This window comes from Ochotona princeps, chromosome 5, assembly GCF_030435755.1.
Source record: "Ochotona princeps isolate mOchPri1 chromosome 5, mOchPri1.hap1, whole genome shotgun sequence".
Lineage (NCBI taxonomy): Eukaryota > Metazoa > Chordata > Mammalia > Lagomorpha > Ochotonidae > Ochotona > Ochotona princeps.
Genome location: NC_080836.1, coordinates 87,582,056 through 87,605,744, shown reverse-complemented (window position 1 = coordinate 87,605,744; position 23,689 = coordinate 87,582,056). Strand labels below are relative to the sequence as shown.

At 34.1% G+C, this 23,689-nt stretch overlaps 2 protein-coding genes across 3 annotated transcripts in view; both read right to left on the bottom strand.

Annotated features, from left to right (window-relative positions):
• Positions 1-15,744, bottom strand: part of VWC2L (von Willebrand factor C domain containing 2 like) — a 134,517-nt gene extending 118,773 nt beyond the window's left edge. Inside the window, exons 1-2 of the mRNA XM_004576861.3 lie at positions 15,028-15,744; positions 12,317-12,786 (exon numbers count right to left, since the gene is read on the bottom strand). Of these exons, the coding sequence (XP_004576918.1) occupies positions 12,317-12,706 (390 nt within the window). The 5' untranslated portion in view covers positions 12,707-12,786; positions 15,028-15,744. The remainder of the gene's footprint in view (positions 1-12,316; positions 12,787-15,027) is intronic.
• Positions 15,745-16,290: 546 nt separating this feature from the next.
• SPAG16 (sperm associated antigen 16) overlaps positions 16,291-23,689 on the bottom strand; it is an 886,848-nt gene continuing 879,449 nt past the window's right edge. For both annotated transcript variants that reach the window (XM_058664972.1, XM_058664970.1), the window contains one exon: positions 16,291-16,647. In XM_058664972.1, coding sequence (XP_058520955.1) covers positions 16,560-16,647 — 88 coding nt within the window. In that variant the 3' untranslated portion in view covers positions 16,291-16,559. The remainder of the gene's footprint in view (positions 16,648-23,689) is intronic.

Sequence of the window (23,689 nt, the reverse complement as noted above, 5' to 3'; positions counted from 1 at the left end):
TAAGTGGTGGGAGTTCATCAGCCTGCAGTAACCAAATTCATTGGGGTACGGAGAACCAAACAAACTGCTACTAAAAATACATTCTTTGCCATTTTTGCAGTATTTCTTTTGGCATGACTTTGCTAACAGTTCAATTTTTTTCTTAATTTTTCACGTTCTGGTAATATAGTACTGTGACATTATTAGAGGATGGAATAATGAAAAATTAATTAGACTAGCCAATTAATACATTTCTAACTGTAAGCCCAAACATTCATTTCCTACTAAATTATGTAGTGCATTATTTGATGTCTAGATTGTCTTTTACCTTGTTAAACAGACACATATTTGCATGGGTATCAGCAATAAAAATGAAAGTATATTTTAAATAAAAATTCTTTTTACTAAGCTCTTGACAAATCTGTGTACTTTAGTGCACAATTTTGGGATAAAGTACAACAGAAACAGTGACAATTTTGTAATCATGTATAAAGGATGTTAATGCTACTGCTCCATGGAAGTTGGCTTATGATGATGTGGAATAAACATACTTGGAACTTGCGTTCGGTCATCAAATACTGCTATCGCACTTTGGACAGGCTTTATCTTGAACTGAGTTTACTGTTTTGTAGGATGCAGTTAATAATAATACTAGCCAACCTCTAATATTCCTACTGGATTGTTCTGAGACTGGAAATGAACACAGTAACCTATGTGGCATTGGTTACTGGATTATTCTCTTCCTCATAGTTTTCAACTTGACTCCTATTTTGTACCTCTCACCTTGTCCTTTGGCAGCAGATGTGTGTTTCTCAAGAGAGTACATTACTCATGAGTTATTTTATTGCATTATGGCATTATTTCTGTTATGAATTATCTGAAATGCTGAATCTATGAATAATACCTTTTAGAGTTTTGAAATCAGTCTGTATTATGTCCCTAAAATGTAGCAGCATTTGTTCTGACATTGTGGTTAGATTGAGACTCACATTGTACAGCATGGTTAGTTAGAGTCTTATTTACAGATGTGACATTGCAATCTTTAATCAGATTCTTGTCAAAAATAGATTTTTAACTAAGTAACGTTATCTCACAGGTTGTGAAGTCAATTTGAGTGTCATCTAGTTTCCATGTGAATGTCCTAGAGTTTCATTAACAAAAGAAAAATTCTGGGTGATTGTCCTTCTCCCTAATCTCAGGAGTCAACAGTTTGAAATGTTAGAAAAAATTTATTTTCACTGGTGGGGAAAAAGTAGAGTGAATAATTTTAATTTTTAACTGTAAATGTTTACAAAGAAATAGAGCTAAAATGCGTAAAAAATTGGTGAAATTTCAGAGATCTGGAGCTATTCTCTCAGGATAAATAATTTTATTGGGTTACTACTGGAACTGTGTACACAAAGACAACAGTAATAGCCTTTGCATTTCTGAGAGAGTTAACATGATTAAGAAAACGTAATTTTTTTTAAGTTTGTATTTTAGAGTAGAAAAAAAGTTTGAATCTGCAAAACTAGTCCAACCATCTCTCACTGTAATCAGAATGTTATTTTTGCTCTTTAAATGGCTGACATACACCTTAAACGCATATTATATTTTTGCAATGGCAGTTTTTAAAATAAAAGCAGTTATGTTTTATAAAGTATGAAGTAGGGAAGGAATGTTTCTTATGTTCCTAGAACCACATATGAGACTAGACATAAACTAGGCATAATTTCACTTGTACCCAAAACATAGAAAGTAGACTCATTTGAAAAAGGACTATCTACTTCATTATCTGTGTGATGTCTATAGAGGGCTCATCAAAACTGGTAGGAGGAATAAAGACAGCCCTATTTTAGGTCAGAGGTCCTGCTTTGAGTTCACAGACTTGATAATTTCTTTAACATGACAAGAACAAAATTTTTCTCATTTTATAAAATGTGAATGACAATATCTTAGAAATTAGTAATTCAGTGAGGGTATGTAGCTACAGAATAGCGCCAATAGGCTGTCAATAGCTGTCTGTACTTGTCTCAGGCACATCTGCTATGGTGTCTTCCCTCATCCATTTCCGTAGCTCTGTGCTCAGTCCAGTTTTGATACAAGCTGCTTTCCAGACAGTGACGCTGTGTGACAGTGACACTTGGGCCTCGTGTGCCCTTTTGACCCTCATCGCTCCTTCTCTGTACCCTTTCACTCTGGCCATTCGGTCTGACTCACTTTTCTCTGAATAGAGAAGGCTTTCCCTTCCCAACTTTGTCCAAAATACTTCCAGTGCCTTGAAACTCCCAGAGCTAGGATATGGCCTTTGGCCCTTCCGACTGCATTACTGTTTCATTAGTTGAGTTAAGGAAGAATCATCACCAGCCATCTGCATTAGTGGTGCCTAGACTGTATTCTTTTGGCTAGAGCACCTTAAGATTCAGCTTCATGGCTTCTGAATTTGGTTGACCTCAGAGGACCTGCCACTTACACACCTGTCAGAGATACTTAAACAATGGAATCAGACTCTATTATGTCAGTTCACTTGAAAAGTTATAATAACTGAATTCTTAAGTGGACTATACCCTTAATGTAATACCAAATAGAGCTGTTGCACTAGATTAGAAGCATTGTTTGATTTGATCGTATTATCAAGACAGCAAATGAGATCCAAAGATGGATTTTATTTTTGTAATATTTTGTTATATTTGCTTCTCTACTTTTTTTTCTGTGCGTGGAAAGTTATTAACAATGCAAAGTATACAGTTCTACCTTAGAAATTAAGTATGCAAAGCATTTACTGAATATAGTTGCTGTTAAGTACACACACCACACTTAAAATATGCAAACCTATGAATGTTTTAAATTTACATGTGTGAAAATATATCCCTGAGGTCACCCGGGGGTAAAATAGGTTCTGGCTCCTACAGTAACCAAAGTGATTTGTAATCATTGAGAATGTGAGTTACATGGATTTTGTGACAGTATAATTTAAGGGAAGGGTCAAGTGAAGAATAACTTGTTTCTAGAGAAAGGATAAGCAGATGTTAATATAGAGGGAGTGTTATTAAGTATTTTAGACTTTGTCAGTCATGGTCTGTGGTATATTCTGAAATCAACCATCAGTCATATGCAAATGAGTGAGCACAGATGTTTTCTAGTAAAACTACTCATAAAACGATTGTGGACAAGATGGGGTTCATGGACTGTTCTGTGCCTATCCTTAGATTATCTATTATATGTAATTTTTACAAAAGCCATTTTAAAATAAATTAACTAAGCCCAATAGATTTGTATCATTAATCATCTCTAAGAGCCTAATGAAGCAATTAGACTACGTTGAATCATTAACAAAATATACCTTAAACTTGAATTTATGTGAACTCTAAGGTGTTAATAGACATTCTGAGAAAAATTTGTCATAAATTTGTGAAGTTCTGGATGAAGTGCAGGTGGTAGTAACAGAAGAAGTGTCAGGTAGCTCTTATGAGCTGTGTCATATAGGAAATCCCTTTGTCTCTATGTGGATTTGGAGATGCGTACACTGAAGCCTAAATGGTGGAAACAGTGTGTGCCTGGGTCACTTGCTGACAAGTGGTAAAGCTTGCTTTAAAATCCAGTTTTTAACTCACTGTTTAGTTCTTAGCTCTTGAACCATGTACGCTGACTCTAAAACTTTTGAAACATCTCCCAGAGATCTCAGTGTCCTAATATATATACCACACATTTCCAAGGCAGGTTAGGGAATGCATTCTTTCAGACTTGTCTGGCCATAGAAAAAGTTGCAAATCCTTACTAAAGATCTCACAAGATACTTCAGCCTCCATGCTGTGGACTGGGAAAAGCTACCTGATGGCCTCTTCCCAAGCCTGAGACACTTGAGAAAAATATATGTTCAAGTTATTTAAATCAGAGTTGAAGTGGGAAAGCTCCAGGCTTGAATGTTTGCCAAATCTCTTCCTTATGTGATACAGATGAATCCTTTTAGGGGTTCCCTTTGTTGTGATGCCCTGCAGTTGGACCCTTTGCTCTTGACCCCATCTGATGTGCTGTTTGTCACACGTTCCTGTCATCTAGACGGTGAGAAGCAGACATCTGCCACATAAAACTCTAAAAAAGCCTGTACGTTCTGCTCAATAAAATCCCCAAAACATAAGAGTGATGTTAGCTAATTTAGTTTAACTTTCTAGTATAAAGTAGTCTCAAGTAAAATGATTAGTAGTATTGATGCAATCTGTATTTTATTTTGGCCATAGATAATTTCATTACAGAATTACTCATTTTTGGATGGAGGCCCTCCTTTGTGTCAGACCCTTCGCAACTTTAGGTTTGTGTTACAAAGCATCCTAGATATTATCAAAGACTGATTTTAAAGGTGCTAATATTTTATTGTTCTTGCCTCTTTGTAACTGTGTTGTCATGGTAATAGGTCATAATATCACAGTTATACAGAAAATTGGATAAAATAAATCTTTGCATCCAACCTATTTGTTGGAATATAAAATGCAAATGAGCTGATATTTTTTTCTGTTGAACTGCAAGAGAATAAAATGTAGAAAAATAGGCTATTGGAAAACGGTGTATAAATATTGCTTTTGCAAATACTAATGTATGTCATTACAGAGTTAACACTACGCTTCAGTTGATCTTTATTTGCATTATCACTAAAATAAATAAAACAGACAACAGCATTTCAAAGTCATTTCCCAGACTTAAAATTCTATGGTCAGTTCTTAAAGTGATCAAGTACCTAGTCTATAAAAACAAAATACTCGCCTTTAATGAACAGAATTTATACAGGTTTAAATAAACTCTGTTCCTAGAAATAGAATGCCAAGCTGAGAAAAAACAATGGTTGTGATAGGTAAGCAAAAATGATTTAAACATCCCAACTTAATATTTTTTCATTATAGGAGAACTATTAAGCATTTATAATTGTTGGTTACAATTGATTTATATATACATATATATAGTTTTCAAATTATACTATTCAGGACATGTGATGATATCATGTATATTATATACTTCAAATGATATTGAATTTTGTTCATGCTCATCTAAAATGTCGTAATAGAGAATATCATCATCTGAAAACTTTCTCAGGGTATGAGTGATATTCCTTGTCACTTTGGTGTCACTTGAGAAATTAATTCAAGCTTTCCATGATTCCATTAAATCCTTGAAAACATGGTTTTATTGTGAAGTGCTATGCAGCAGGCAGTAGGCAGGTAGATCAACAATGGAGGCGTGTTACACTGAAATTACTGATGCTAATCGGTAGTGACAAAAAAAAGTCCAAATAACAAGCTCTAAAGTAAGCTAGTCTCCAATTAAGAATGACTACTGTTTGACAAAGCCAACCCAGGAATCCCATCAACCGCCCCCTAGTTATTTGTGTCAAGCTTTTATTTGAAACCTTGACAAAGCACAACTTAAATATATAGATTTTTCTTGTGCTGTCCTTCACAAAAGACATCGCCTGATGCACAAATCAAGCTGTAGGAAAACAGAACAAAATAAAATATGGCCAGAATAATTAAGAAGTTAAAAAAGAAGATTCATCTAGTCTTCAAGTAAGATGTTTTGAAAGTAAGAACATTCCAACTCTCACCAGTTTAACATATACATACAGGAGTGCATATCTGGACAACTCAGCTAGAATTCTATAAAATAATTTAGAAAATTTGTACAAAGCGTGTAGACTTTAGTTATCAATGACCTGGGAAAAATTAGGCTTGTGAAAAATCACAATTTGATAAATTCTACATGTTAATGAATAAAGATACAATTGAAAATAGGCAAATTTCTAACCTATCAAGAACAATTGTACTTAGGATCTAGAAGAGATTTTTTTTTTAGTACAAAAAGGATTCCCCTTTGTGTATCAGTAAGGAATGGTTAGCAATGTTTACACACTGCTGAAGGCTGACCCCAAGTCCAAGATATCCAATAACACTAGAAGGTGTGCAAATCTCAGAAACAATTCAAACACTGATATCCCTGTGTGCAGGATCTGGAAGCTTAGTCCCCAATCTGTAGTCAAACTTACACAGGTACCCTCCACTAAGAGGGACAGCACTAAATACTGACGGGTGAGGAAAATAAACTATTTCCATGTACAAAAAGCCAAAGAGCTCAGTGACCGGGAGTTCTCTTCCAGTTTAAAGCAAGAGAGAGATTCTGTTAGCTAATGTGTTATTGTACTCCATTCGTGGCTTAGGTACTATTTATTTTCCTGATAGAATGCGTTGTTTTAAAAAGTGTTAAATGTGAAAAGAGGAGTGCTTGGAAAGACAAACTGCTTTTAAAAAATGAATTTTTTATGTTTAGTAGACATCTATGAAAAACTTTTAAAAAGTACAAATTGCAAAATAATAAAGACTGCAGTGACCACCATACATTTAATAAAATTGACCTTTAATCTTTGAAATTGATGACAAAAGTTAAATTGAGGGTCCCTAGTTATTTACAATGCCTGGAGTCCACTTGGAGCAAGGTAGTTTGGGATGCTGAGTGTGAGCTTCAGATAAGCCCAGGAGACTAAGTCTATTACACTGTTAACAAGGTAAAAGGGAAAGCTGTTGCTTAACCCACTCAAAGACCTTCTTAGGGTTAAAAGTCCTCACATGTTTTATAAAAACAGGAGTTCTGTTTTGTAGAGGAACTAGCTATGGGATTAACCTTCAACTCTCAACACAGATCTCTGAGTATCTTTGTAGCATGACATTATCATACTTTCCATGAGTTTGGATGGTACCTTAAAAATATCTGTGGCAGTTCTATTATCCCTTTGTTGAGAACATGTATGTGAGCTGTTGGAAAAAATTCTTCTAAATTTCACCACAGATACTTCTTAAGTCCCCTATTACTGAAATAGGCATAATGGTCACGTCTCTAAAAGACAATGTGTATACTCTTTGGAGTCAATCTCTTATTTCATCACTGTGTCTTTCCTAAGCAACTGGTGGAAGAACAGGTAGGTTGGTTGGTTAGGGTGCAGTGAACTGTGTTTTGCCAGGTGTGATCATTCAGTCCCCTCTACTGAGCTTTTTTCCTGTTCTTTCATAAATTTGGGGCTTAGTTCCTAGAATATGTAGACTTCTATTTTTTTCTCCATGTCAAACAAGACATTCAATTAGCCTTTCCAACTTCAATTCAACTCAAATACAAAAAAAGTCTTTTCCACTAAAGTATATTTATGTATTTTATGTTAAAATATTGTTCAGTCATGATCGGGTGTGCACAGGAAAGAGTCAGGAAATGTATCTCCCTGTGAACATACCTATTAAAGAGCAAGTAAGCCTTAAACCACAATTGGCGTCAACATTTTTATGGGTATAATTATTTGGCAAAATATCCAAGCACTTAATTTTCTTTCCTCTTTGACTTTTTCCTTGTGTTTTAAATATTAAATACAATATTCAGGGCCAAAACCTAGACACCACGACATGCACATGTGTTTTTAAAAGCAACACCACACACACAAAATACAGCATAAGAAAATATTCATGCTGAACCTTTCATGTGTAACAATCAGATTTAATCAACCGTCTTTGGCTCATAGTAGGGAAATATAAACGTCAGTGCTGGCGGGGAAGGGCAAATCTTGGTGAAATTCAATCCTGGATTAGGGACAATGGGTTTTGACTGCAGATAATCACTTTCAGACAATGCAAAAGATGAAATAAGATCTCTTTCAGCTGCATGTTGTATAACTCTCTGAATATGACCTAAAATGGAATTGGTAAAAAGTTGAAAGTGTAAAAAAATATTCAAAAAGGCTAATTTTAGCAGAGTCAAAGTTAAAAAAAATGCTGAGCAAAATAAATTATTTCTGCCTTTTGGGAAGCAGCATGAGACAGTTGAGCACAGAGCCAAGGCTCATGGACTCTATACTTCCAATCAAGGTGCTTTTTCCCCTTTTGGCAGAAAATGCTGTTAGAATTTATTATTTGTATTCTTTCTTAAAAAGTAGATTCTAATGTCATACTGCTGGAGTACAAATAAATGAAATATGAGAGAACTTAATATAAGAGTGATCTTCATCTTAGTACATTATTATTAGAACACTGGAGAATTCAGTTGCCAGGGTATAGAAAAAATGATATTCAAAGTTTGTGTCAACAGTTGAGAAAAAAATTACACACTGTTAAGACAATCATAATTTTTCCCACCATGTGAGACAAGAAGATTCATTTACATTTAAACTAGGTGATCAGAAAAGATTCTTTGACACATGCTTTTAGAAATCCACAGAGACAGAACAAATGAACCAGTGTGGCCATGGCAGGGCTGGGATGGGACAGTATCAAAAAACAACCTTGGTCAGGAAGGGGCAGCGAGAAGGAGCAGAATAGAAGTCCTGTGGACATAGTCTCTACATCAAGAGCTATGTCTACCATCTGCTGCTGCCCAAGAGCACTGTCTCTGAACCCCAGGATGCTCCTTCAACTAGTTAAAATGAAAAGATCAACCCAGAAACCATGGTATTTTAAAGGAGTTCTAATATCTTAATCCCAGAGGTTCAATTGTAATGTGATCTATTATGCCACACAGGATAGCATACCTGTTAGGTGATTTACAAGGTGCTAGAAGCTGGAAATAAAGGAGAAAAAGAAAAAAAAAAGCATTTCTAACTTCAGAGGGTTCACTGTCAAGTTGAAGACAGGTCCATTGACATGTATTATTGCAGAGTGTAATGGTGACAGTATAGTTGGTGAAATGCTTAGATTCTGTTAGACAGGTTGCCTAGGGTTGAATTGCCCTTTAACCTTCTAACTATTTGATCTTGGACAGGTTACTTTTTGTTGTTTCAGTTTTATTTTCTGTGACATATTGCTTAAGGAAACCGTATTCCTCAGTGCTATTGTGCTATAAAATGTGTTACAATATACATAAGAATCATAGTCACAGTGTCTGAGTATGATTACTGTTATGTTGGCACACAAAGCGTGCCGGGAAAATTTATAGAAAAGGAGCAGGATGCAGACTCATACACAGCAGGAGGACAGGTTTTCTTGTTGAACTTTAAATGACATCTCACAGTGAAGTATTAGGTTTTACACAGGAGAACAATGTTGCAAAAGAGGTCCACATTAGAGGACAGCAGGCCTAAATGCACAGGAAAGAGAAATAAGCAAGTTTTGGAGGTCTCTGGATAGGCCATGAGTAGAATCTAGATTGGACAAATGAGTTTAGATTTCATTTTGAAAATTGCTCTAAATGCCTTTGTTGTTAGGTATGTCAATCATTTCATTCTTTGTTTTCTTGCAACAGTCTCCCCCACAATTAATCTCTTCCTCTCCATTCAACTCTGTACCTGAATACAAAATAATTTGGTTTCAGAATCAAAATTAACTAGGGTCATTTCTGCGCACAACCTGGGCTTCATTCCTTAATATATTTTAGACAAAATACAAATATTTTAGACCAGTATTTCAGTTCTTCTTATATACTCTCCACCAACCTATTTCCAAATTACCTCTTACTAATAGATAGCATTTTAGTCAGACCTCTCAGTTAATCCAATCCCCTCTTTCTTATTGCACATTCTGCTTATCTGAAAACATGATTTTGCTCCAGTAGTCTTCCCTTTGCAATTTTAACCTCCTTAGACATACTGAAATTAGTTATTGAGGTACGGGCTATTCTGAAAAGTCTTAAACAAGTCCCATGCCATATTAAAAGTTTTGACACCACAATCCCTTGGGAATAATATCAAAATTGCTTTATCCTATACTTAAAGCTAGACTTAAGAAAAATGTTTTTCTATATAATCCTAAGGGTTTTTTTTTTAGCAGATTTGCCTTCTTTCCAATGTTAGCACCTTCATAATAATATTTATAGATGATAGTCTAACAAATTCTTGTTGGATGAATATGTTAGTGTAAAGAACATTCCATATTACAACCTCTTTAATAGCAACAATATTAACATACGAGTTTCATAGATCTTAAGAAATCAGTTAATAACTCTTTGTCCACCAAGTTGGAAGAGAATCAAATTAATAAACAATGATATTTACTTAGTTATATAGTCTAAGGATAAGTAGAACATTTTAAAAATGTGTTATTTGAAAGCCTTTTAGTGTTAAGTTTTCCAGTATAAGGTGTAGGAAAAACCAGAGGATGATTTAGAATTGACTCAATCCCTGGATATTAGAATTTAGAAGAAGGGGAACAACTATTTATGCAATACTTACTGTGTGTCAGTCATCAGAAGGTTATTAACTTCAGATAGATTGTGTCTTATTAAATATTTCCAACATCTCTCCAAGAGAATTATTGATGGATATTTTATTGTCAAGACATATGGTTAGAAAAAGTTTATGGACTCCTTGCAAAATTTTACATCTCACTACTGAATTTGCGGTATAAATATGAGTTTATGTGACCTAAGAACCAACATGCTTTGGGAGTTTGGGAGTTCGGGAGTTTATACTTTATTGCGAGAATGGTAGCATTTAAGATTACATTAAATGTCTGGACGATTTTGGACAAGCCAGTTAAGCCTCATTATATAATTTTATGCTGCATAATCTCCAGAGCTCCTTGTGAATAAAATCTCATGAAAGAGTGGTCCTGTTAGAAAAATGCTACATTTTAAAAATGAATGAATGGCGTAGTGAATCAGGTGCAAAATCTGGCTACCTCAGTGGGTGAATTAATACAGAGGGAAGTAGTACACATTAGATTTAGTTGGAATATAACTAAGAAGTGACATAGTAATAATCAATGTTTGTATAAGTATCTGTATAGTTCCATATGGTGACATTTGTTGCTACCAATCTAGGGGTGAGGTGGCTTTGTTCACTTAAAATGTTTAGTTCTTTATTAATTACTGATTATCAAATTATATAAATTATAGGAAACTTTATGCTATATGGTTTTGGTTTGGACAATGTAATGAGATCACTTTCTTACACTATTCATTTGCATTCTATTCTATATAAATATGCAATATAAAGAAGAGTAGCAAGTTCTAGAATGGTTCCACCAATCATGTATTGGGGACTTTTATTTACTTTCATTAAGTTAAAATATTAACAACTAATGTCACATTTTTGTAATATGTAAGAGATCATAAAGGTATTAATAAATGCATAGTACTAAACTCTGCTATTAATGTCAAAATGATAATTTTACTAGACTTTCATTTTACTCCTCAATATAGTACAGAAAAGTATTACAATACAAGAAAAAGTTGCAAAAGCATTTATGTCTAGGTTAATGCAGTCATAATTATAATTAGAATTTGCCTTATGTTCCACAGAATCTAGTTAAAATTATTTAATATTCCTGGGTAAATTGGATCTAGTTTCAACCTATAGCCTGCAATGGATTGAATGCAATGAAATACCAGTACACCAAACACTTCGCTAATAGTCACTTAAAATAGTTTTTCACCGTGTTTATTCTGGAACCACATGAACAACTCTGGTAGAAACAAAAGTTGGGTCAGTGCTAATAACTAAACACAATTTCTATTAAAAAAAAACCCTGCTGAAAACTCGCTATTTTTTTCTCTTGCCTACGAAGGTCCCAAGCACATTGTCAAAGAAGTTGGCTAGATGAGAACCTTTTAAATCAATCACCTGTTTGCAAGATACTCTGAGGCGCAGACTGCCATATTTTAAAAGAACATCTTTTATGTATTCATTTATACCTTCAGGATTTTGATTTGGCTTGTAGAACACACCAATTACAGCCAGCCATTGGAGAAATGAAAGCCCAAGAGGAGATAAGAAATAAACTCCAAATTACTCAACTATGTCATATAAGAAATAACATGCAGACTGAAAAATTAGACATTTTGCTACTTTTCATAAAGGACTGTGACAAAATTTGAATTTGGTTCTTTGTAGAGTCCTGTAAGTAAAACAAATTGCAAAAAAAAAAAAAAAAGCTGAATGGAGACCTTGCTCAACAAGTAGGTCAAATGTTATTTTCTCAATATGTCTCAGCACTAATAATTCCATATATTAAAAAATGTATAATTAAATAATCTCAAACACAGGCTGATACAAAAATATCTATAAATCTAAGGAAATTGAATCTATACATAGCCTGCTAATAGTTTCCCTTAGAAAACATTTTGTAATAACACCCAAGAAATATTTTTAAGTCAAGAAATAATACATTAAACATTTTCTAAATACTTGTGAAGAAAATGGTTATTGTGCAATTCCACAGATTCTGGCCAGAAATCTGTTGGAACTTGATAGACCATGGTAATACTATTGCAAATTAGAAACATATTTTTTAAAATAATAGGAAAATGTAAATGATGGTTTCTGAGCATTGAGTTTTAAATAGCAATCTACTAAGAATGCGATATGAAAGGTTAGTATTCAATAAGTATGGAGGGTAACTCATACCTTAAATTCCTCCAAGATTTTGTAATTTTTCCCATGATATTCACAAAAGTTTTTCACTTCTTTGCATTCAGGACAGCATCCATTATGTTCCACTTTTGTACACTTTGGGTGAATTTTAGGGCATTCTGGCTGGTCGCAAACAGGTCCATCCAGAGCACAGACACAGGGACAGTTGGAATGCCCTGGGAAAAATCGTTCCCCCAACTTGTATACAAATCCACTGTCATCCACACACCCCTTCCCTCGGTAGTCATCGAAGATCAAATTGTCGTTGTTGGAGAGCTGGTCAGCTTCATCCGCAGGATAGTCTTCATGGCTGATGGCAGCAGAAGTGACCAGTCCAGGAATAACCAATAATAGTACACAAGCTTCATGTACATGAAGAGCCATCCCCTTCTTCACAGACTTCTGGGTGTGCTCCTAATATGAAACTGATTCAGCTCCTTCCATGGGGATACAAGAGGAGGAGGCTGAAAATAAATGTTTAAAAAGAATAATCTGAACATACATAGGAGAGTATAGATTAAATTGAGCCCACTCTCTTAAACTAAATGAGTTAACTGAAGGCACTACAATTTCAAAGCAAGTAAGTTCATGCAACTGTCTGTAGTTTACCATGAAGTTTAAAATGTAACACACGCATCAAAATTTGTCTTGTATGACGTTCTTGTAAATAGAAAACTTCAGTTTGAATTGCCGTGCTAAATTTCAAAGTTCTATTTTTAAAAAGTTTTGTTAAGTTGCGTTACTATGCCCCAAAAGGTGATTCTAAGTAGTTACTTTAAAATAACTGAAAAATGTTTAAACTCCTACCCTGTTTTTTCCCTTTAAATCGGACCATCCAGTAATAATGAAGAGTAATGTATACATGCTACAATCATCTGTATCAAAAGTTGAGACTAGTGAGGAGAGTCTGACTGGAGAAGAAGGGGAGTAAGCTAGCAGATGACACTAAGCATAACCAAGATGGAGCTGGTATTTCCAATGTTGTTATCCCCTGAATCAGAAAAACAAAGGTCTTAAGACAGTTCTTACTTCAGTGAACATGGACAATGACATCTACAGTGTTTATTTCACAGTGAATAGGGAAGAAAATTATATGAGAAATCTAGGTATTAAAAAGATGTGTTAAAAACAGATTTATTTGTATTATTGCCTGCATTCAATTTTACTTAGGAAGTAAGCTGCTAGTGGGCAGGAGAGATGTATCCATGAATTTATTTTTTAACAGTGAGTTGAAACTGACATTATTATGATAGTTTATGAATTGCTTTCATATAATATGGTTTTGAAAACATGACTCTTGGGAAAAAATATTTGCATGTAGGCAATTTATGCAGACAAATATGTCTGGATAAAAGTTAGTTGAAGCTTTTCAAAATAGTAATGAGGCATTACCATTCACATAAAATATTTATTACTTCAATGACAATGGCTGTTGTAAAGTTTACTTAGTATTGGTGGTTAATGTGAAGTGTTGATAGTGGGCTGCTATTTAAATGTTTAGAGTAACTAAATCTCACATGTGCTCTGGGGAAACAGGCTTCAGACAACTGGATGAGACAAAGTAGTGTCAGAGTTTGTCTGTTTAAATGCTATTGGCTTAAAGCCAATATCAGCAAGATGTTATATGGAGTGTTTTCTGATAACTTATAAATGCCATCCACTGGTTTATTTTCAGATTACATGAATAACATGGATAAACCATGTCTTTTAAATCTGACGTACATGGATGATAATTTTAAATAGTACAGATGACATTACAAAACTTCCTAAACTATTACATCTGCATTTTTAAATATGCAAATTTTGTAATAGTGAAATTGAAGGTAGCATATTCATGCTTTCTTATAAGAGAAAAAAATGTCATTAGAATTCCCCTAATATACTATGACACTAGAATTCCTTTTGGGTAGGTGATGATAAAGGAGATGAATTTCTTTAAAAATTTGTCAAAAATAATGAGTCATCATAGAGCAAGAAAATGCAAACCTATAATTCTACTTGAAGCTAGCAGCTATCTTTGACAAAGCATTTTTTTCTCTTAAATTACTACAGAGGCCACAAATACAAGCTTTTGGAAAAAAAGGCACAACTTCATTTTACCAATTAAAGCAAGTATTTTATACATCTCTCATATATTTAGAAAGTTTATCTTGGAAGAAAGGAAACTACTATGCTTCCTTATAATATCCCAGCAGTATCTGTCAGAGCATGCAAAATGAGCCACACAAAATACACATATGATTCTGCTTCAAAAGGACATGGACAGAAAATGATCTCTTTGTAAGCTACAGGTAGGCATTAATAAGTCAGATCATGGTAAACGTAAACTTCAAGGTAGTAACATGAGTGGAATATTCACTTTGTATGAATGCTGGAATGCTTTTATAGTATGAAATCCATTTTAAAATCTGCATGGAGAAAATAAGTCTTTATTGTAAGAAAGTTCTTCAGTTAATTTTTAGACAAAAGCATTCATAATTAATTTGCTCTATTGCAATTTAAGACAGTATTCCAGAAAAGAAACATTCCAAAAAGCAAATAAAATGTTTATCTGGAGATTTTTTTTATAAGAGAGCAAACATTGCCAAACTGAGAATTACTTTCCAGCTCAACTTTCCCCCTCCCCATATTGAAACATAATTTAAAATGACTGCATCTGTTTCTCTGAAAATACAAGAATAACTCATGTCAGAAGAAACACTTACCTAATCACTCAGGAGGTTAATGGTGGTGCTGGGGGGGTCAGAGACTGATATGAACTAAAAGGTCAGGTATGTTTTAGGAAAGCTGCTCCTCTTTAATCAAAGAATACATGTTCAGGCATGAATTAAAGGCAATCCATTCTCTCTACCTCCCATTTCAAAACACAGTCAAGAAGCAGCTTCTCACCCTTCCAGAGAAAACACAGCAGGCACATATAAGAAATATGCCTTGGACCTGTCTTCAGAATTCAAAGCAAGAAGCAACGCTGGTCCTGTAGAAATCCAGGATTCTCCAGTAGCAGAATCATGTTGAACTTATTTTTAGCATTTTCTTAGATCCTTCTATGAAATTTCCCGGCTGATGACGCCTCCTCCACACATGAGTTCACTTACACAGTGTTTGCTACGGCAGTAGAGGTGATTTGGCTAGACTCTGAGGCTGACAAACAGCAACAGCATGCTGTAGCTTAAAGCCCGCTCCGCTGGCAACACCGTCAGCATCATCCAGAAGAGGTTGCTTGAATCCCCTCTTGCACACCAGAAAGCGCTAACTGTGGACGTGTAGGAAAGGAGCAACTTTAGCTGGGTTTCTGCATCAGTGAGAGCAGTTTGCAGACTGCTGATGTGGAGCTCATTCTGCCGGCAGCCGGGAATTCCTCAGCACCACGGACAGCGCCAACAACTGGCTTCGGAGCCCAGCTCGAAATTCTCAGCTGCTTCTTTAGACCTGGCTGGAGTGTTCTCTAAGCAGTCTCACTTTATACAACGGACGTGTGCATGAGGAGGGGGGAGAAAGGCTTTCTACGTGCAAGATAATAATTTGCATAGAAATTAAAACATTTTTTTAAAATGTGACTGTACATAATGTATTGGACGAGCTACAAAGATTAAAGTTCCGGAAGAGACTCGCATTTGGATTTAAGTCATCTGCAGTTCCCAGTTATTATTGATAGATGAAGCATAATCATCATCAAAAATGTGAAAACGTGGGCGCATCTATTCTATTTGACCCTTTTGTTTGCAGACTTTCTCATTGCTACAAGATTAAACTTCAGGTCTTCCTACGGCTTGGGTTTGATTAAAAAAAAAGTAGCTGGGTTTTCCTGCATGCAGTTTGTTCTCTAACATTAAAAATCAATCTCCTGTAATTCGTCTAGTCTGTCATTAGGCGTCATTGTGAAGCTGTTTTCTCCCGTCCCCTGGCAGAAATGCTCTGTGTGTAAAATCTTTTAAAAATGAGAGTGAAAAAAAAGACTTATACACCAATAAATGAGCAGAAAGTTATTTTTTATTGGAAATAGTATGGACACTGAAATATATGTCCAAAGCACGTTTTTAAAGAAAGTGCAAGTGTTATCTGCTGCTATATTTAACCAGTTATTTACTGGTGTGGGAGTTATTTTCAAGCTTCAGAGGGAATGCCCTCCACCATAAGACAAGCTGACGTTCAAGACCAAGCTCGAACTGTGCCGTCAGAGCCTCCAGAAAACAGTCTCTCACTGTTGTTGGAAAAGGCGACCGTTTGCACCTCGCTCTCATGGCCCATCAATTTGTAAATCTGCCCAGATTGAAGATCTAGCAGATGGATAACTCCATTGCCACTCGCCTGGGCTAAAACTCGACCTGGGGAAGCAACGGGGAAAGGAGAAAGGATGAGATTGAGAATCAAAACATCAAAGTTTATTTCAAGGGTTTTTTTTTTTTCACATAATGGAAACATTATAATTTGTTTCAATTGCCAATCAATGTATTATACATTGGATATCAGTTATTAAGTATATAACACTTCACTGTACAGAAAATAATTGACTCAAAATTAAGAAACCTCAGTGATCAGATTATGAAATCATATAATGAAGAAATAAAGTCAAATATCATGTTCTATATGCACAGGTCATCAAAAGGCCTGCTAATTTCCTAATATCTGTGATCTATATAATTTTAAGATTATGTTGAAAGTAAAGAAATTCCTTCCTCTGATAAATTATACATTAGAATTTTAAAAGGTGTGTTAGAATTTGTCAAAATATAATCTATATAGGTATCTTTTATAGATTATAATTAAAAATTTATATTCTTTTCAGCTTGTAATTACTTAAAATATGTAAAGTTTCATTTCTGCCTCAAAATTATGATACTCAAGAACCAAAGGAAATTGTTTTGTCAAGTTAAAGTAATCCCCACTTCAAACTAACTTTGATTTTTATATTCTAGCTTAAAATTAAAAATTCTGTTCAACTTAATTTTCGTTACTTCTTACAAGTTTTATACATTTTCTAGTGGAACATTTCTTCAAAGTGAAAAACCAATCAATAGTAAATTTTAGTTAATATGTAAAGCAAAGAAATCCAATAACAAATTATTCAGGAACATAATGGAGTTAAAAACAATGGAATGTGTTTAGATAAACTCAGTACATGCAACAAATAAGAACTATCATGGTACACACTCCATGGGGTCATCTAATCACAATTAAGAGGCATTTTACCATTTCAGCAATAACACATAAATTTGATTAATAATTAAAGTCTCAGCATGGCAGATGTCATATGCAGTGGTGGATATGCATGTCATGTGATTCCGTTTTCTACTGTTAACTGCATGTTGAAACAGAATGTTGGAAAGAGTAAGAAACTTGTTCCTAAGTATGTCATGACAATTACTTCAAATTCTCTGCTTGGACTTTTTGCTCATTATGTTTCCCAAATGTATATATATATATATATATATATACCCTTGTTTTCAAGGATGCCTTTCTGGTAGATTTTGGGTAGCTGATAAACTTTAGAAGTAGGATTAGTCCATTTTTAGAATGACATCAATCTGAAAACATTGAGAAATATTTAATCACGATTTCTACTGCCAATTATGGACATCTCTAATATAGACAAAAGCTATAAGAGTACATCTAACCATGATATGACCTATTTGGAAACCTTTATAACTATTTGGCTTCTTCATCTAGAACAAAGCCTGGCACAAACAAAGGTTCTTTGGATGGATTAGAATGTCCACAGCAGAAGGTACAAATATTTATTATAAACTCTCTTTCACTAAGTCTTTGCTGACAGATATTACATATGGATTTCATACTTTGCTCTTCTCTGTAGGCAATTGTTGTTTTGTGGCATTCCTAAGGATTAAACAGATACCATGTTTTTTCTTTTAGTCTTCATTTGCTGCTTTCTAAGGTATCATATATTGTTTTCTATTTCAAAAACTAAACAAAACATAAAGCCAATAAAAATCCAGAAAATAATTTAGCTTTATATCATTATCTTTTGTTTCAGCTAAATCTGTAAAAATCACCACTGGGGTTTTTTTTTTTTAAAGAAAGTGCTTGGTAATTTTTGAAAACCCTTTTCCAAAAAGAAGAAAAATGACAACATTGGACCCTAATGATAGTATTATATAATTCATAGGTACTATGCCTCAGGTGCTTCAAAAATTTGTCTTTGCTAGCATAGTTTGGAATCAGCAAGTTTATGTTATGGTTATGAATATGAAAATGAAATACATAAACTATTAAATAATTTTTACTTTTAGATATTCACATTTCTTAATAGTAATATGATTTTGGAGCACACACTCGAGTTGCCAAGACACCTGAATCTGTTGTACACTAACCTCCTCTTTAATTCTAGGAGTTTGTATTTTTGCAAAATATTTTACAGTCACAGAACTAGACATAATCAGTCTTTAATATATCTCATTGCACAGAGTTAGCATGTATTACAAATAGGAGTGCAAAAATCCTTGTGATGATTTTTCATAGAAAATACATGAGCCCATTTCTTTGTCCTTTGTGTCTACTGGAAGGTACTGATAGTGGCTATCTAGGAGTCTACAATTTGCCTCCCATTTTAACTCTTGCCTTAGTCCAGGGAAATACAGTCTCTTCTTTTAGTAAATAAAAAAATGAGACTTAATGGGCTCTACCCGGAATGTGTATAGGAATTTTTATTGTTCAAAAAGTTTTGCCTCACATGCTAACACCAATGTTTCCTTCATAAATTAATACTCAAATGTGACATTTTGGGGTCTTCTGGGTCACTACATTGTTTTGGAAAATTAAGTTCTTAAGTATAATAATGCATGTAAATCTCATAACAGTTATATTCAGTATTGACGTTTCCATTCTGGGATATCTGAAATTAGTACACCCATTGACTTCCAGGTGTCAACCTTCATATATTACACTAATGCTTAAACATATATCCTCATATGTATATTTTATACACTGAAGATTTTACCTAATTGTCTGATAATTAAACTCATTTTATATCCTTTCCCCTGTCTCCAGTGAAATTAATTTCCTGGTTCTCCCATTTCTTTCATGAATTTACTCTGCTTTCCAAACTCCAAAGTGTAGTATAATTTATTTCCAGTTTTTTCCCTTTTCCATCCTTGACCAAAGTTGTAGCTATCATTGATTTTCTGTAATCCTCACATTTGTTTGCAGCCTACAGTATTAGAGTCTTATTTTTTAGAATCTGCAACTCCTGAGGTGATTTCAAAGCAATACTTAGGGTGCAATTTCACATTTAAATCCAGTTATATTAATGACCAAGTAATATAATCTTAGAATAGGGAAAGAAACTGCTGTAAAAGCAACAGCAATAAGAAAGGTCTTTCGAAATTGTTTGTTTTTTTTGTTTTGTTTTGTTTCTGTTTAAGATAGAGCTGCCTTATTTAAAATAAATCAGTGCCGGGAAGTGACTCCCACCAAGGTAAGAAAAGAACTTATCATATTTTGTAGCATCCAGCTGAAGTTCTGTTTGGCTTCCAAGCAGTGTTCTAACAGTTCCTTCTAAAATGAAATACGTATCTCAGTGTGGCTTTTGAAACTTGTATTCTTCAAAGTCAATCGGCATTCACTTACTGAAGTGTGCTATTATAAGAACCTTGTGCTCCGCATCCTTTGCCATCATTTCTTGGATCTATTTTTTCTACTTTCCTATCTTTGCATTATTGGTTTTATTATTCTCTCTGGTGGAATACTGTTGTCAGTTGTTCCCCAAATCCCTAACCATATCATCTCAACAAGTGTCAAAACACCTATTAACTCCAGTTCAAAGTGATCCTCCTCCTCTGATTATTTCGTTTCATTCATGCCATTCATGTAATAACAGAATGTTTTGCATTGCAGTTAGTGATGCGTATTGCCTGACATTCTTAACTGTAATTACCCAGGGACAGGGGCCAATGCCATACATTTTTGGAATCTCCTCAGTATAGTAAACAGGTTATGTGGTAGACAACTACCAGTTTTGATCCTTATTACTTGCAAAGCACTCCCCTAAGCACTTTACTGGTTTATTCAATTTTATTCTTAACACAACCCAATGGATTAGATATAAATCTGTGCTATCCATTGTAGCAGCCATGATTCACGTGGGTCTGTTGAAAATGGGAAATAATTTTAAGCTGAAATGCATAATGTGTTGCCACTGTAGAATGCTCACCGTATTTCAAGGACTTATTACAAAGAGAAAGTGTGTATAATATCTCTAATTTTATATTGATTATGTTTTTGCACTGATACTATTTTAGATCTATAAAATATATGCAAAACATTTTAGTGTGCAGATGAAATGAGAATCCATTTATTAAGTTTACATGGTTTTTGAAAGTATGGATATTGCAATATTTAAAATTATATGTATTTGGCTGCTCTTATATTTCTATTAAATGGTACTCACATATACCTGTCTTTGTAGTGGTGGAAATTGAGGTTTAGAGAGATATAAGTGGCTTCTTCAAGGTCACATAGCTTGTAAGTGGTCAAGTCTGGCTTTGAGGACCATATGACGCTGGATTGCATGTTCTTGTCCTAGGCATCATGCTCTGATATCTCCAGATGAGTTTTTGTTTATTGCTAAGTGTCGCCTCTCCCACTGTGATTATACTTTCTTTACTAGAGTGTAGCATGATTCAGAGTTACAGCATTTGGGTGTGCAATTTCAGTTTCCAGCTAAATCTGTGCTCAAATCTAGGAAAAACTTTTTAAAGTTTTTCTTTAAGAGCAAGACATGTTTCAATTATCAGATTTTTGTAGTTGCCTTCATGAGATTTTTTTTTTTACCCCAAACAGCTGATTGTAAAACTAGGTCGCTGGGCATAAGTGAGAAACCTAGGGAGGTTCACTGATTCGTCTTAAGAGCTCAGAACCTCATAGCACCTCAGTGAGCAGGGAAGACACGAACACTTGGTTAGCCAAGTGCTTTACACTAAGAGATTATGAAAACTGTCCTTTTAGTTTTGCCTTATGGGAAATAAACCAGAACATACCACCCTTCGAATATCTATGCTGTGCATATTGACAAATACCTCATCTGAAATACTCAATTAATATTTTTAAATGTTCTGAACATATTTTAGCTGATTCCTTAGGCACACTGCTCCTGAAAAAAAAAAAAAAAAACGAGTTCTTATTTTGTTGAAAGACTGCAACTTAATTTGGTTTTTGTGCTAAATACTTCTTTAGAATCAAAAGGTGAATTTTTCAGATTGATAGAGTGAAATTATCTAAGGGATTTTGGATATCAGCTTCCAACTCATATTCTATGAAATACCAGTTTAAATGGCTGTGCAACATTAGGCTTTTTACTAAAACCAAGTTTTAGCTATATACTGGTTTGGCAACACTTTTATAGCATTATATTCATTGGTCAAAATGATGTCATTCGGTAAAAGAACAGGAAAGTAAGGAATAGGTGATTTTGGTTGTTAAGTTCATTAAATCATGCTGACAGGAATCTTTTTTTTAGAGGAATAATTTACAGCATTGGGAAATGTGTTGGAAATTGGGAGAGAAGCTACCTTGAAGAAATCCTTAATTAATAAAATAAAATGTCTCCACTGAGCCATGGATTATCAGACACTGATATCCAACCCAATTGTGAATACCCACATTGCTTGTCTCAAAGATGTATAAGCCCTTTTTAGTGAGATGTATTAAATGTTTGGTCTATTGAAACTTTAAGTTTATTTTTGTTTAGAAAATTAACATAGAATATCTATTTTTCTTATTACTCTGTCTATACTCTGAGCACATATTACCAAAAGCCACACAATTCACTTGTTTCAACATGTTACAACATATAATTCTCTAGCAATATGAATCAATATTTAATTAATATGATGAACTTTTCCATTTTTCACTATGAGGAATAGTGTGATTCTGGATTAAATGCATATGTCTGGATGAAGTTGTGCTATAATAAAAGCAGGACCTAAACTTTTAAGTATATTATAAATTAAAATTTGAATGAAATATCTCATTACATTTCTCATTAAAAATACCTTCAGTGATTTCTCATGATTATTAATTAAGTTTTGAGCACTATGTCCCCACCCTAAAGAAAAAATGCCCATTTTATAGTTTGCTCAAATTAAAATCATACACAGATCATAAGAAATCTTTTTATAACAAATACACAAAATGGAAACTAAGAAAATTTTGTATCATATATTAAATAACGTATCAGGGAAAGAGAGGCTTTGATCAATAAGGAAATGATTTTTATACACATCAGAACCAATTTGAAGCAATTCTCTCGATCGATACAGATAGGCAGAAATGCGTCTCAGCATTTATTACCTGTGGAGAGCATTATTGATTAATCGCATTGATTTTTAGAATGCATGTGGAGCGGCATCTGTTGTTTCTTTAAAGGATGCCTCAAAATGAAAAGTATCAAGAAACCACTTAAGTTTTGAGGATTTGCATTAATGACTCAACCTGGATCATTAATCAGAATTTCAAAAACATCACTGAAAGAGATATGACATGTGATTTACTTTATGTTTGTACTCTTGTGAAGATCAATACATTTTAGGAAAGAAAGTTACTTGGGAATTCAACTTGCCTAAGAGCTAGTAACAACATATAAACTTTTCCAGCCTTTTCCCTGTTTAAACTTGTGCTAAAGCAGTCTGTTTCTCTGTGTGTGTAATACTGCTTGAACAAAGATCATTTTGCCACAAAGTGAAAATACAGACTAAGATATTGTTAAGGGAATTTTAAATTCCTCTTAGTAGAAGCACGTGTCATTTAAATGATAGCAAGAGGGCAGGGAAAGTTTCAATATCTTATTTTCAGGATAATCAGCTAGGTATAAGGTATTTCAAATTGCTTGAGGAGAGGTAGAATTAAATGTTAAGCTTATTTTTGCACAACATTTTTTGAAACCCGCAATTTTTCATGATATTTGTTTTCTAGGATCCTTTGAAGATCCCTTACATATGCAATTTACAAGGATTTTTTTTTTTTTACCAAAGTGAGCATCACTTATCCATTTTATGATGAAATTTTGGAAGTTTGGAAGCAACATCACATTGTTCACATTGTTATGGTTAAAGGCTACAACAAACTGGGTTGTTGAGGAAAAATCCTACTGTTTACTGGAACTTGGAATGAAATACTATTAATTAAGAAGTCAGTTTTGCTCTTCAGAGTATGCTTTATAAGCTTGCCCTAGACAATTTAAACAAACATAACTGTTTTTGTCTTTTAAATGAAATCCTCAGAGGATGATCTCTGATGCTTTAGAAATACCTAAACAATAGCAGCTGAATAAATCAACATCAAAGCCTGCCTTCCTATAACCAGCACTGTTGCCCTTGCGTACATTTTAAAATATTTTCCTTGTATTCAGATAAA